Source organism: Littorina saxatilis, linkage group LG2 (assembly GCF_037325665.1).
Source record: "Littorina saxatilis isolate snail1 linkage group LG2, US_GU_Lsax_2.0, whole genome shotgun sequence".
NCBI classification, from domain to species: domain Eukaryota; kingdom Metazoa; phylum Mollusca; class Gastropoda; order Littorinimorpha; family Littorinidae; genus Littorina; species Littorina saxatilis.
This window is the reverse complement of record NC_090246.1, coordinates 33,169,132-33,185,141: the sequence shown is the minus strand read 5'-3', so window position 1 is coordinate 33,185,141 and position 16,010 is coordinate 33,169,132. Positions and strand designations below refer to the sequence as shown.

The 16,010-nt window shown below is 43.5% G+C and overlaps 1 protein-coding gene across 1 annotated transcript in view; it reads left to right on the top strand.

Annotated features, from left to right (window-relative positions):
- The window catches only part of LOC138958785 (WD repeat-containing protein on Y chromosome-like), a 46,619-nt gene that overhangs the window by 13,385 nt on the left and 17,224 nt on the right, over positions 1–16,010 (top strand). Inside the window, exons 3-10 of the mRNA XM_070330074.1 lie at positions 459–684; positions 3,559–3,852; positions 7,591–7,909; positions 9,901–10,191; positions 10,581–10,838; positions 11,231–11,324; positions 13,203–13,513; positions 13,951–14,193. Of these exons, the coding sequence (XP_070186175.1) occupies positions 459–684; positions 3,559–3,852; positions 7,591–7,909; positions 9,901–10,191; positions 10,581–10,838; positions 11,231–11,324; positions 13,203–13,513; positions 13,951–14,193 (2,036 nt within the window). The remainder of the gene's footprint in view (positions 1–458; positions 685–3,558; positions 3,853–7,590; positions 7,910–9,900; positions 10,192–10,580; positions 10,839–11,230; positions 11,325–13,202; positions 13,514–13,950; positions 14,194–16,010) is intronic.

Here is a 16,010-nt window from a genome sequence, read left to right as displayed (position 1 = left end):
CTCATTCTTAGGTGGTTGGGTTTAGCCATTTGTCGTTTACCGAACTGTGGCTGCAAATAAAACGAACTTTCCAAAAAACATAATATCTAATGTGACCACCAAAAGTAACCTTTCCACTATAGCCAGCCAGGTGACTACTATGTCTCTGTACCTAAGGTATATATCAGATACATGCCCCTATGTCTCTGTACCTAAGGTATATCAGATGTATGCCCCTATGTCTCTGTTCCTCGGGTATATCAGATACATGCCTCTATGTCTGTTCCTCGGGTATATCAGATACATGCCCCTATGTCTGTTCCTAAGGTATATCAGATATATGCCCCTATATCTCTGTTCCTATGGTATATCACATATATGCCCCAATGTCTCTGTTCCTCAGGTATATCACAAATATGCCTCTATGTCTCTGTTCCTCAGGTATATCAGATATATGCCCCTATGTCTCTATTTCTCAGGTTTAAAAGAGAAGTACACCATCGTGTCGATCTACAACTGCATCACGTGCATGGACTACTGGCCGGACCTCCACTCACGCACCTTCATGCTGCTCCTCTGGGGGGACGTGGCGGGGGACATCCACGCCCTGGAGCTGAACGTCAAGCGCCTGGGAGGCATCTTCGACAAGGACGACAACCGAGAGATCATCAACAGGGTGGTGTATGCTGACCTTCTGAAGCACAAGTGAGCAAAATGTTGGTTTCGTTCGTCGGTCGCGTTGTCACGTTTCACAGATCACAGAAGGTGATTATGAACGGTTAGTTACTGCTAACTAACTAACCACACCACGATCCACTCTCGCAGTCATACAAATAGATAGAATCAACAAAAGTATAAGTTTCAGACGCCTGTTTATATACTATCTCGCCACCTCCCTCGAGACTTCACTCCAAAAGATGTTTTTACGTTCAAAACGTAAAAATAGGTCACTGACAAAAATGCCAGTTAAAGTTTAGAAAATGATAATAACACGCTGATCCCGTGTATAGATAGGAATAATAGCTGTCTGTAAAAAGCGCTGGTTAAATGCAGTTGTCACACCCCACGTCGTCACCACTCAAATAAAATCACAAATACACAAGGTGACTTGGTGGTTAAAGACGCGTGACTTGGTGGTTAAAGGCGCAATGGCATGGTGCACTTAGCTTTTCGTTACGGAGTGGGCGACCCGTAAATAGTCCTTCCCCACAACTGCATCGTTGATTGGAGTGCCGGCTGGCGTGGAACGAAGCAGGGAATCGTGGGGAAATCAGGCGCCTCACTCAGCTGCTGAAGACAACGGGTATCGTGTAGGTGACGTCACTGCCTGCCGGAAGACCCCTGCAGACGTTGACGGCCTCGACCTCACCGGTTATCCCAGCAGCAGCAACAGCATACAGCACCGCGACACCAGGTTACAGCATACAGCTCCGCGACACCAGGTTACAGCATACAGCTCTAATATGTAGGTACCGATGAGTAGGAAAACCGGCTGCAACAAAAAGCATCGGTGCACTAAACATGCCACGCAACCCTTCACCCTCCACCTTCAATCATGTCACCTTTACACACTTCATCGAGCACGTGGCCTGCACAATCGAACTTTTAAAACAACAAATCAGCTATTTTCCTTCCTTCTCTCCATATCTGCAAAAACCATATACAGATTATTATTTTAGCGTCACAAAGAGCAAATTATGCGCTATTAACCTGGAAAGAACAACAGAGAGTATTTCATTCCACAAACACAGACTCGTCAACAGCGTTAAATAACGATTTATTACCTCAACAGCCTATGCAGGTAGCTCTCCTTTAAGCGAATCCGCTTCCTTTGGTATAGCTTCCGTCCGTCGACGAATTTCTTGCTATACCCCTCTTGCGCTGAATTACTTTATGCGTCGAAGTTCTCCAACGCTCAGCCAAGAAAACACCTGACAACCTCGTCGTCAGAAACATGTAAGCAGCGAAAAGCAGTCACTTCTCCCTAAGAGCCTTCCTGGACGCGCAGAGCAGGCAGTTGACATAAAAAAAAAATATATCACCACGTGTTGGCAAACCGCCAACTCTCAAGAAGAGGAAACAACTGACTCCTATCATGCTCAATGCCAAAGTGGGGACGTTTCAAGTCAGGGCCGGACTAGGCGAAGAGGAGGGGGGGGGTTGCCAGTGGTGGCCCAGGGGGATGTCCCCCCTGGCGGCAGGGGCGGATCAGTTCATTTTATGGTGGGTTTTTTTCAAAAGTATATTGTGAAGATATGGGTGTGAAGGCGCGAAGCGCCGAGCCGACGGCGCAAAGCGCCTAGCTTGCTAGGGGGGTCCGGGGGCATGCCCCCCCGGAAAATTTTGAAAAAAGGATGCAAAATGGTGCAATCTGGTGCATTCTGAGGATGATCATTACCAGTTTCAGGCAGCAGATTTTGTCACTGATTAATACCCCAAAAATTGAAACTCAATGTAAAATAAAGAAATGCATGCCTCATTCAATATTTTTATTTTTTGGCTGGGGGGGGGGGTCCGGAAACCCTAGAACCCCCCCCCCCCCCCCCTCGTTGTGGGGGTCAGGGGGCGAAGCCCCCTGAAGCTGATGGGTAGGTCATATTCTGAGATAGGAAAATGGTCGCTCCTTGCATGAAACCGCATAAAATAAGCAATAATAAAAAAAAAATTAAATAAGTAAGGTACATGTTTAGGCTGGGGGGGGGGGGGTTGCGCAACCCCCATAACCCCCCCGGTAGTCCGGCCCTGCAAGTCTTCCCCAAAACACATTGAAAACATCACTGACTCCCCGTGTCACATTATCCAGTTCAGTCACAGCCGATTTTGCCCAGACAGCAAAATCACCCACGTGAAACCCATGCAAAACGAAATCCCCGTGCTCAGCTACGCTCTGTTAGCCAAACACAGCCCGTTGCCCAAAAGCACAGGCGCTTTCCATCACAATTTGAGAAAGGCACCCCACAGAGTGTTCCTTTCTCAATCCATGTCACTAAATCGTGACAGCGTTGTTGGTTGGTTGATTGCATGGTGACAGTCACGTTGGTTCGTTGATCAGCCGTTTGATCTTGGAGTGCTTGTTTTGTAGGTGGTTGGTAAATGTTCGGCAATTATCGTAGTATGTGTAGAATCATAAGCAGATTAAGGAACAAACATTATTATATTATGCTTGTGCTTGATATGATTGTGGTCGAAGGGATGCTGCATCAATTTCGAAGTGCCATCATGCCTGTCTCCCTTCTTGGTCCCACTAATGTGCCTGTACACAAAGTGACAAGTGTGCACAACGATGGGATATGTTTTCCATCAGAAGAAAACCAGTATCAAACCCGTCATTCGTTTTCATTCAGCAGTCTATGTGTCTTTTTTTTTGGGGGGGGGGTTTCCTACTATCTGACTAATGAAATTGCCAGGTGTACACGACGAATGAATCCGGAATCCACCCCCCCCCCCCCCCCCCTCTTTTATCCAGCTCTACACGTAGTAGTTGAAGCCCACAAAGAAGAACAAGAATACTATGTACTTCGAATGTCGTCTTTGACTGAATTTCCATCCGCTTTGACTGCATGTATTCCTATTCTATAGGTTCCCTTCCGTACATCTACACAAAGTACCAGGGGTACACGACGACTGGGTGACCGAAATCCGCTACATCGCGGAGACCAGAGCCTTCCTCTCGAGTAGCTCCAGCCACACCAACAAATCGCTGTGCTACACCGACTGGCGCGGCAAGGTAGAGACCCGCTTCTACCAGAGTTATACGTCTGTTCTCTGTTTCGACTTCAACTACGTCATCCACCTTGTCGTCACGGGGAGCCTGGACTGTCAGGTCCGCGTGTGGAACATTTTCATGCCCAACAGGCCCATCAACACCCTCAAGTAATTAGCTTCGTTCATATAACAATAATGATAATAATAATAATAATAATAATAATTGTCAGTAAGTACTGGTGTCACATGACTGATGTGAAACAGTTGATTGGCTAATGACAATGCGCTTTAAACTGTTAGCTCACTCTTGGAGTGCGCTAACTTTTCCAGGGAGCGTATTCTTCCGCCCTTTGCCAAAGCGAGGCTGTGCCCCTTCTTTTGATTTGAGAAAATTCTTCTCATCCTCTGTGTAAGTGACATGTAGCTTATCTTCTCCACATTACCAAATGATGCTTGACACTAAATTTTCCACGGCTAAAAGCAGAAGTGTTTTTTTCTGACAGATTTCATGCGCCTGTGCCACAGAGTCGTGCCTCTTCTTTCGACTTGCGAAGATTCTTTTCATCTGCGGTGTTAGTGGCATGTAGCTTATCGTCTCCACATTACCAAATAATGATGCTTGACCCTAAAATTTCCCGCTGCTAAAAAAAAGATGGGTTTTTTTCTGACAGATTTCGAGCTGGACAAAGCAGCATTTGGAAGTCGACTGATTCAATAGACTGTCCTACTCGTATATATGTAGCAAACGACACCATCAGTTCAGTACTGAAATGAACGGTTTTCGCATATTTCAAGACAACTACGATGTAAACAGAACACGCGGAGGCAGGGATTGGCTAGGGCGTCAGTCATCGGTCTTTTGCCATGTTAAATTTGGAAAAGACCGACACACATGGGTCTGAATCCGTCAATTGACCGACAGACAAGCAGCAGAGTCAGTCAGCTCGTCTTATTTTGGCAAAAATCGTGATCAAAAGGACTCGCAGCAAGACTGGGAGCGCCGCAAGACTTTGCGAGCAGACGAAAGTTGGAGTTGGAGGGGTTACTGCAATGCCTCAGCCTGCTCACAGTTGCAAATTGTTAAATCGTCAGTGAATGTCTGCCACCACATCATTCACAACAATAAGCCAAAGCACTATCCTGTTTTTGACTCACATGCGAAGCAAAAGTGAGTCTATGTACTCACCCGAGTCGTCCGTCCGTCCGTCCCCCCCGTCCGTCCGGAAAACTTTAACGTTGGATATTTCTTGGACACTATTCAGTCTATCAGTACCAAATTTGGCAAGATGGTGTATGATGACAAGGCCCCAAAAAACATACATAGCATCTTGACCTTGCTTCAAGGTCAAGGTCGCAGGGACCATAAATGTTGTCTAAAAAACAGCTATTTTTCCCATTTTTCCCATTTTCTCTGATGTTTTTGAGATTCAATACCTCACCTATATATGATATATAGGGCAAAGTAAGCCCCATCTTTTGATACCAGTTTGGTTTACCTTGCTTCAAGGTCAAGGTCACAGGAGCTCTTCAAAGTTGGATTGTATACATATTTTGAAGTGACCTTGACCCTGAACTATGGAAGATAACTGTTTCAAACTTAAACATTATGTGGGGCACATGTTATGCTTTCATCATGAGACACATTTGGTCACATATGATCAAGGTCAAGGTCACTTTGGCCCTTATGAAATGTGACCAAAATAAGGTAGTGAACCACTAAAAGTGACCATATCTCATGGTAGAAAGAGCCAATAAGCACCATTGTACTTCCTATGTCTTGAATTAACAGCTTTGTGTTGCATGACCTTGGATGACCTTGACCTTGGGTCAAGGTCACATGTATTTTGGTAGGAAAAATGTGTAAAGCAGTTCTTAGTGTATGATGTCATTGCTAGGGTCATGTAAAGGTCAAGGTCAAGCATGTGAGTCATATGGGCTTTGCCCTTCTTGTTATTTTGTGTTTTACGTCGTTTTCAACCACGAAGGTTATATCGCGACGGGCAAGTGGTGGTGGTGTCTGCGAATGAGAGAGAAAGAAAGAAGATACTCAGACATTCAATGTGGATATCTTGTCAAATTGAAATGAAATGTTCTTTTATCAAATTATGTGCCAATCTAACCCTGAAGTGCCATTCTGGTCAAGATTAATATACTTTTACAGTGTGCCAATGTAACCCCTTAAGTGCCATTCTAGTCAATGTGCCAATCTAGTGAGTGTGTGAGAGGAAAGACAGACATTGTCTGTGGAGTTAATCAAAAAAGTTGATTTTCTGTCCATCAAGTTGTTTTGAACTTTTCTGTTTCTTATTGTGTCCTCAGACCTGTTATTCTTCTTCATGTAAGACCATTGGAAAATAAACAAGAAAATGAAGAATTGAATTGAATTTTGCGGCAGTCCTGTGGTGGAAGGAAAGGGTGGTTTTTTCTTGACTGATTGGTGTGCAAAATGACTGATTGATTCATGGCTTAGTCAGTCAATGGACCTCCAGTGAACAAACCCCAGCCATTCCTTGCAGGCTGGTGATGGTGGTGGGGAGGAGGTTGTGGGTTGTGCCAGTTTCAATATGTGAAATATTCTTAGGGTTGAATAAGTAAATGGATTGAAACAGGTCACTTAAGGAGTTCTCTTTAACATTATTTTATGAAGCTGAAACTGTTGTTGTTTTCTTTGTTTGTTGTTGTTGTTTTTGGGGGGATGGGGTCATAGGTAGTGAGGGCGTCCTCAAGGGGTTCAGCAGGGGTAACGAAGGTGAGTCGTGTGCAAGCGTTTGCTTTTCTTGTTGTTTGTGAAATAACGTTTGAGACTAATCTTGATAACAGAATGTGAAGCCTCAAATCAACTGGGCGAAGTCGACTACGCGAAGTATACTTCGAGAAGCTCGCGGCATGGAACTTTAGCACTGAGTTTTAGTGAGAAAAAAAAAAACCAAGTCGCGTAAAGCGAAATTACAACATTTAGTCAAGCTGTCGAACTCACAGAATGAAACTGAACGCAATGCATTTTTACAGCAAGAGCGTATACTCGTAGCATCGTCAGTCCACCGCTCGATGCACAGGCAGTGAAATTGACAAGAAGAGCGGGGTAGTAGTTGCGCTGAGAAGGATAGCACGCTTTTCTTTATCTCTATTCTTTTTAACTTTCTGAGCGTGTTTTTAATCCAAACATATCATATCTATATGTTTTTGGAATCAGGAACCCACAAGGAATAAGATGAAATTGTTTTTAAATCGATTTAGGAAATTTTATTTTAATAATAATTTTTATATTTTTAATTTTCAGAGCTTGTTTTTAATCCGAATATAACATATTTATATGTTTTTGGAATCAGAAAATGACGAAGAATAAGATGAACCTAAATTTGGATCGTTTTAAAACTTTTTTTTTTTTTTTACAATTTTCAGATTTTTAATGACCAAAGTCATTAATTAATTTTTAAGCCACCAAGCTGAAATGCAATACCGAAGTCCGGCCTTCGTCGAAGATTGCTGGGCCAAATTATCAATCAATTTGATTGAAAAATGAGGGTGTGACAGTGCCGCCTCAACTTTTACAAAAAGCCGGATATGACGTCATCAAAAGTATTTATTGAAAAAAAGAAAACAAGATCTGGGGATATCATTCCCAGAAACTTTCATGTCAAATTTCATAAAGATCTGTCCAGTAGTTTGGTCTGAATCGCTCTACACACACACACGCACAGACAGACAGACACACACACATACACCACAACCCTCGTCTCGATTCCCCCCTCTACGTTAAAACATTTAGTCAAAACTTGACTAAATGTAAAAAGACTTCACGTAGTCTTCGCGAAGTCGACTTCGGGCTCAATTAAGGACCGTCTTTAACGAAATAATTATATTTATAATTATATCATTGATGAGCAACTTTGCCGTTGTCCACAGAGGCCACTTGGCGCCAGTTGACCACGTGGTGCTCAACTTGAAAACTCAGCACGTCATCAGCTTGGACAAGAGTCACGCCATCAAGATCTTTGACTACAAAGAGGGCTCCGTCATCCAGGCCTTCAGCGGGCCCTCCCTCTCCATCATGGGCCCAAACACCATCGAGGGCTTCTTCTTCAACCGCGAAAGGTGTCAGATAATCGTCGGAACCCTCACTGTCGGCATGACAATCAAGAGGGTGAATCCTCCCGACATGGCTGAGGTCAGCGCTCACGACTTCCCCATCGTCGCTGTATGCTACAGCAGCACTTTCGATGAGGTATGCAAAGGGGCGAAAGAATAAGGAAAGAGAATGGTACTAGTCCTGTTATATGTGCCGCAGCAGCGCTCTGGAGGAGGTATGCAAAGGGATGAAAGAATGAGGAAAGAGAATGGTAAAGTTCTGTAATATACGGGCTGCAGCAACGCTCTGGAGGAGGTATGCAAAGGGATGAAAGAATAAGGAAAGAGAATGGTAAAGTTCTGTAATATACATGCTGCAGCAACGCTCTGGAGGAGGTATGCAAAGGGATGAAAGAATAAGGAAAGAGAATGGTAAAGTTCTGTAATATACGTGCTGCAGCAATGCTCTGGAGAAGGTATGCAAAGGGATGAAAGAATAAGGAAAGAGAATGGCAAAGTTATGTTATATATGTGCTGCAGCAACGCTAGGTATGCAAAGGGATGAAAGAATAAGGAAAGAGAATGGCAAAGTTCTGTTATATATTTGCTGCAGCAACGCTTTCGAGGAGGTATGCAAAGGGATGAAAGAATAAGGAAAGAGAATGGCAAAGTTCTGTTATATACGTGCTGCAGCAACGCTTTCGAGGAGGTATGGAAAGGGATGAAAGAATAAGGAAAGAGAATGGCAAAGTTCTGTTATATATGTGCTGCAGCAACGCTTTCGAGGAGGTATGCAAAGGGATGAAAGAATAAGGAAAGAGAATGGCAAAGTTCTGTTATATACGTGCTGCAGCAACGCTTGCGGGGACGTATGCAAAGGGATGAAAGAATAAGGAAAGAGAATGGTAAAGTTCTGTTATACGTGCTGCAGCAACGCTTTCGAGGAGGTATGCAAAGGGATGAAAGAATAAGGAAAGAGAATGGCAAAGTTCTGTTATACGTGCTGCAGCAACGCTTTTGATGAGGTATGCAAAGGGATGAAAGAATAAGAAAAGAGAATGGCAAAGTTCTGTAATATACGTGCTGATGCAACGCTTTCGAGGAGGTATGCAAAGGGACTGGGTGGCCGAGTTGTAACGCACTTGCGCTCGGAAGCGAGAGGTTGCGAGTTCGACCCTGGGCGTTAGCAATTTTCTCCCCCCTTTCCTAACCTAGGTGATGAGACGAAAAACCGAGGTCCCTTCGTGTACACTACATTTGGGGTGTGCACGTTAAAGATCCCACGATTGACAAAAGGGTCTTTCCTGGCAAAATTGTATAGGCATAGATAAAAAATGTCCACCAAAATACCCGTGTGACTTGGAATAATAGGCCGTGAAAAGTAGGATATGCGCCGAAATGGTTGCGATCTGCTGGTCGATGTGAATGCGTGATGTATTGTGTAAAAATTCCATCTCGCACGGCATAAATAGATCCCTGCGCCTTGAGTCCGAGTCTGGAGATACGCGCGCGATATAAGACTTCAAAAACATATAACATGAAAGAATAAGGAAAGAGAATGGTAAAGTTCTGTTATATATGTGCTGCAGCAACGCTCTGGAGGAGGTATGCAAAGGGATGAAAGAACAAGGAAAGAGAATGGTAAAGTTCTGTTATACGTGCTGCAGCAACGCTTTTGATGAGGTATGCAAAGGGATGAAAGAATAAGGAAAGAGAATGGCAAAGTTCTGTTATACGTGCTGCTGCAACGCTTTTGATGAGGTATGCAAAGGGGTGAAAGAATAAGTAAAGATAATGGTGAAGCTCTGTTATATGTGCAAGAGCAACGCTTTTGATGAGGTATACAAAAGGGCAAAGAAGAAGGGAAAGGAATAAGAAAGTTTTGTTATATGTGCTTCAGTAAAGCTTTAAATAGGTCAATCGGAGGAAGATTGTAAGACGTAAAGACATACTTACGAAAATGTTATTCGTGTGTTTTTATTCATAGTTATATGTAAAGCGCGGAGGGCACGGGTCACTGTTTAGTTAAGCTTATCAGTGGTAGTAGTAGTATTAAATCCGATTTTTTTCTGGATCCCTTCTGCGATAGTGGTTTTTACCACCCTTTCACTTTCAAACCTGCTCTCTTTTTTGTCCCACGATTCACAGGTCATCACAGCCTGCGCCAATGCCGTTATCAGTGTGTGGGACCTGCACACGGGTAGGCACGTGCTGGAGTTCCAACACTACAGTTCCCGCACAAACTTCAAGGACGTTCCCTGGGCATCGGCCACCAAGAGGTTAGAGGTCACGGCCATGACCTTGGACGGTTCTGAGCGCTGCGTCGTGACGGGGGCGAACGACGGCACAGTCAACCTGTGGAACTTCTCGTCTGGCGTGCTGTTGGCAAACTACGAGCTGCCTGATAATAACCTTGTGTCGGGCCTGGCTGTCGACAGGGTAGGATTTAACAGAGCTGCTGGGGATCTTCTTGCTGATTTCACAGCAATTATCTTCTCTTTTCGGTTTTTGTGTCAACATATATCAGAATCCTGACTGCTGCCTGTGCATTGTGGGATTTTCGGATGAATTAATTTCGCTGATTGACACAAGTGTCAGTACAAAAATTAAATCATAAAACAATCCCATTCGATACAAAAAAATATGTCAGGTTTTTCAATCCTGGTATGTTTCTTAGTGGAGGGGTGGTCTTATTCAATGTAAAAGCCTGGCAAAATCTAAGATGGTAAGCCGCATGGTTTATAACGGAAGGACGGCGTCTTTAAATGGTTGTAATCCACTTTAGTTTAACATTCTGCTAAAACCTTTGTCCCTTTTTGACTCTACAGAACGTGATTTTTGCCACGGGCTGGTGCAGGCAGATCTTCTTGCTGGACCTGGACCAGAAGAGCTCCAAGCAGAACCTTAAGTTCTTCAAGAATTACCACAAAGAGGACGTCAACTGCATGACTCTTCTGAAAGGAGGCCTCATCGCTACCGGATCGTACGATGGCGACATCATAGTGTTGACTCGTGATACTGGCCACGGCAGGTGTCGGCTCAACCCAGGGGTAGCAATGTTTCCCATTCCCTTGATGACTACCCAGGTGGGTGAACTTGGCTGTTGCTTGGAAGGCCTGATCATTCTTTTTTCAGAAAGGTTCTGATAATCCTAGATTAAGCTGTAGTGACAACGCGAAACAATTCTCTGTCTCTCTCGTCATCCTTAACTTGCTGATACAGCTACTTATTACTACCATTACTTCCACCACCACCACTATTACAGTTGCCACTATAAACTACTGCCACAACTATTACTACCATTACTTCCACTACCACCACTATTACAGTTGCTACTATAAACTACTGCCACAAATATTACTACCACTTATCCTATCCTTCACTTAATTCACCTCCTTTCACTGCGTTGTTTTTCAGTGTTTTAGCTCAATACAACAGATCATAATTAGTAATGAGTTTCTACTTGACCCTTTTGCAGGATGAGGTCGATGCAGTGACCCTGGGACCTACAGAAAGTGAACTGTTAAAGCTTGAATCTCCTGAGACAAGTGAAATCTTCATTGAGAATGAGGGTGAGACAAAATGGAAATGTCTTATTACAGCCGAACCTGCTGTAGCGACCACCTCTCGATTCTTCTTCGTCCTCAATCTTTTTCTCCTCTTCCGTCTCTTCTTTTGTTCCACCGCTTCGCCCTCTTCCCTCTCTCCCGCCCTCTTTTTCGTCTTCTTTCTTCTTCTTTCTTTTTCTTTTCCTCGTTCCTCTCATCATCTTCCTTATGACCCTAACGACCACCTGCCCACAACGAGCACCCACTGACCAAGAAGGGTCGTCGGCGAGTTTCAGTCTTATATAATTCATCTTTTGATAGCTACCACCGCTTCGCCCTCTTCCCTCTCTCCCGCCCTCTTTTTCGTCTTCTTTCTTCTTCTTTCTTTTTCTTTTCCTCGTTCCTCTCATCATCTTCCTTATGACCCTAACGACCACCTGCCCACAACGAGCACCCACTGACCAAGAAGGGTCGTCGGCGAGTTTCAGTCTTATATAATTCATCTTTTGATAGCTACCACCTCTCTCTTGCGACCAATTCTGGTCGGTTCCTTGAGTGGTCGTAACAGACAGGTTTGATTGTAATTGTGTTGATAATGTCTGTGTTTTTGTTTGATATATGCTAAGAATTGTTAGTTTGGTTTCTAACTGTACAATTTATTGAATGGCTGAGATTTACTCATGCATGTATCAAGAGAAGGAATACTGGTAACATGTAACTTCGAAACGAAGCTGCGAACGCTTCATATAGTGAGGCCCCACCTGGATATTGTTATGATCAATTTCAAACTCATTCCAGTCATGTTAAAATCTAGGATGTGGAGTTTGTTTCATCTTGTTTGCATACCAGATCTTGAGATAAGACGATAGTGGCCAAGAAAAATATGATAAGACGATGATGATCAACATGTGCCAGGTTTCCACATTTTCAGACTTGTTTATCCTGTGAGGCACATAAAGAACGGACCAGCAAGACATCTAAAAAAAAGAAATTATGATTTTCATAGATCTGATAAACAAAGGGAAGTAAGCGCTCTAAATGCATACGACATGTGTAATGGAGTAAGTGACAGTTATTCGGAACCAATCTCCTGGCACCTGAGAGAATAAAAAGCATTGAAATGAACAAGCGACTGTCATCCTCATAGGATTTTCATATTCACAGTTTATTCTATCTTGCAAAGCGTACCAGATGTTCGGGTCAGATGACAAACATTTTGATGAAACTCTCTCCAGATCCTTCCGTCATGCGGGGCATACGGATCGGCGAGGGCAAACAGATGATCAGCAACATTTTGAGGAGAAAAAAACTTGTTTCACTTTCAAATTCACCGTCCATTCGATTTTGCAGAAAATATCGATTTATCTGCGTACAGGATGTTGTTGTAAAGTGACAAACATTTTGATAAAACTGTCTCCAGATCATTCCATCATGAAGGGCATACGGATCGGCGATGACAAGGTGATGCTTGCCAACCCCATCACAGGGCAGATGGGTGTGCTTGTAAAGTGACAAACATTTTGATGAAATTGTCTCCAGATCATTCCATCATGAAGGGCATACGGATCGGTGGTGAGGACAAGGTGATGCTTGCCAACCCCATCACAGGGCAGATGGGTGTGCTTGTAAAGTGACAAACATTTTGATGAAATTGTCTCCAGATCATTCCATCATGAAGTGCATACGGATTGGCGATGACAAGGTGATGCTTGCCAACCCCATCACAGGGCAGATGGGTGTGCTTGTAAAGTGACAAACATTTTGATGAAATTGTCTCCAGATCATTCCATCATGAAGGGCATACGGATCGGTGGTGAGGACAAGGTGTTGCTTGCCAACCCCATCACAGGGCAGATGGGTGTGCTTGTAAAGTGACAAACATGTTGATGAAATTGTCTCCAGATCATTCATTCATTAAGGGCATACGGATCGGTGAGGACAAGGTGTTGCTTGCCAACCCCCTCACAGGGCAGATTCTTCGCATCATTACCAAACCGAGGGAGCTGAAGAGGTCTGCGTCAGACCTCATCTTTGACGTGTTCAAGGGCCACGAGGTCTCCATGCAAGAGAGCGCCAATCACTTCAGGGCCTACGAGAGCTCGGTGGATATTCTGCTGAATCTGAAGACACGCAAGCATCTGGATCTCAACACGGCGAATATCATTACCGCAGGGTCTGAGGGCTGGATCAGGGCCTGGTCGCTCAACCCAAAGGTTAGAGGCGGGAGACTTTTCTGTCGTGTTGTTGTTGTTGTTGTTGTTGTTGTTGTTGTTGTTGTTGTTGTTGTTGTTGTTGTTGTTGTTGTTGTTGTTGTTGTTGTTGTTGACAACACGGCTGACAAACTGATTCGCTAACAAAAAAATTAACAAACAAAGTAACTAACTGACTGATAAACTAGCTGACCAACGAGTGGACGAGGAGATTAGTACTGCGCGCTCTCTCTCTCTCTCTCTCTCTCTCTCTCTCTCTCTCTCTCTCTCTCTCTCTCTCTCTCTCTCTCTCTCTCTCTCTCTCTCTCTCTCTCACACTCTTACAGATTGTAAGAAAAGGCCTAGCCTTAAATGTTAATCATTGTAAAATAAAATTTAGTTCAGTTCAGTTCAGTTTAGTTTAGTTCAGTTCAATTTTCTTTCTCACTGTCCACTGCCAGGGCGGGCTGAAGGGACAGTTCCTGGCCACGGAGCAGTTGGGAGAGTCGGTCAAGGCGATGACAACGGACACGCAGAATGAGTTCCTCTTGACGGGGGACACTATGGGTTATGTCAAGGTCTGGGACTTATTCCCTTTTTGCCATCCTGCTGCAAAACTCGTGTCCGAGGAAGTCAAGGCGGATCGGAGGGACCGCTTCATTAAAATGTTCATCTTCCTCCGCTCACCTTTCCTTAGAGATGCGGTTAGATAATGTCAGGGAACTATGTCTGGCTGATTGGCTGTTTGTCTGCTTGTCTGCTTGCCTGCCTGTCTGTGTGAGTGTGTTTTGTGTCTGTGCGTGTGTGTTTGTATGTCCAACTCTCTGTCTGTCTGTCTGTCTCTCTCTCTCTCTCTCTCTCTCTCTCTCTCTCTCTCTCTCTCTCTCTCTCTCTCTCTCTCTCTCTCTTTCTCTCTCATTGTTTATCATTTATTAGACATTTGTATTAGAAGTAAGGACCGGTTGTAAGAAAAGGCGTCGCCTTAAACCTCTATCCTTGAAAAATAAAGTTACATCATCATCATCATCATCTCTCTCTCTCTCTCTCTCTCTCTCTCTCTCTCTCTCTCTCTCTCTCTCTCTCTCTCTCTCTCACTCTCTCTCTCTCTCTCTCTTTGGAGTGTTTTGTTTTTAAAGGCACAGCCCTACCGGCGGCTCATTATCTCAGATCTACCGGCCGGGGTTTCACACCGGAAAACACCCTTCCCTCCACGTGGACCTATACCATCAATCAACATCCTCCTTTTTTCCCGCGCAGAGTTAAAATTCGTTCATGTCTTTTTTTTGTCTTTTTACATTTAGTCAAGTTTTGACTAAATGTTTTAACATAGAGGGGGAATCGAGACGAGGGTCGTGGTGTATGTGTGTGTGTGTGTCTGTCTGTCTGTGTGTGTGTGTAGAGCGATTCAGACTAAACTACTGGACCGATCTTTATGAAATTTAACATGAGAGTTCCTGAGTATGAAATCCCCATACGTTTTTTTCCATTTTTTCAATAAATGTCTTTAATGACGTCATATCCGGCTTTTCGTGAAAGTTGAGGCGGCACTGTCACGCCCTCATTTTTCAACCAAATTGATTGAAATTTGGGTCAAGTAATCTTCGACGAAGCCCGGACTTCGGTATTGCATTTCAGCTTGGTGGCTTAAAAATTAATTAATGATTTTGGTCATTAAAAATCTGAAAATTGTTAAAAAACAAAATTGTATTAAACGATCCAAATTTACGTTCATCTTATTCTCCATCATTTTCTGATTCCAAAAACATATACATATGTTATATTTGGATTAAAAACAAGCTCTGAAAATTAAAAATATAAAAATTATTATCAAAATTAAATTTTCGAAATCAATTTAAAAACACTTTCATCTTATTCCTTGTCGGTTCCTGATTCCAAAAACATATAGATATGATATGTTTGGATTAAAAACACGCTCAGAAAGTTAAAACGAAGAGAGGTACAGAAAAGCGTGCTATCCTTCTCAGCGCAAGTACTACCCCGCTCTTCTTGTCAATTTCACTGCCTTTGCCGTGCGCGGTGGACTGACGATGCTACGAGTATTCGGTCTTGCTGAAAAATGGCATTGCGTTCAGTTTCATTCTGTGAGTTCGACAGCTACTTGACTAAATGTTGTATTTTCGCCTTACGCGACTTGTTTTAACATAGAGGGGGAATCGAGACGAGGGTCGTGGTGTATGTGTGTGTGTGTGTGTGTGTCTGTCTGTGTGTGTGTGTAGAGCGATTCAGACTAAACTACTGGACCGATCTTTATGAAATTTGACATGAGAGTTCCTGGGAATGATATCCCCGGACGTTTTTTTCTTTTTTGCGATAAATGTATTTCATGACGTCATATCCGGCTTTTTGTAAAAGTTGAGGCGGCACTGTCACACCCTCATTTTTCAATCAAATTGATTGAAATTTTGGCCAAGCAATCTTCGACAAAGGCCGGACTTCGGTATTGCATTTCAGTTTGGTGGCTTAAAAATTAATTAATGACTTTGGTCATTAAAAATCTGAA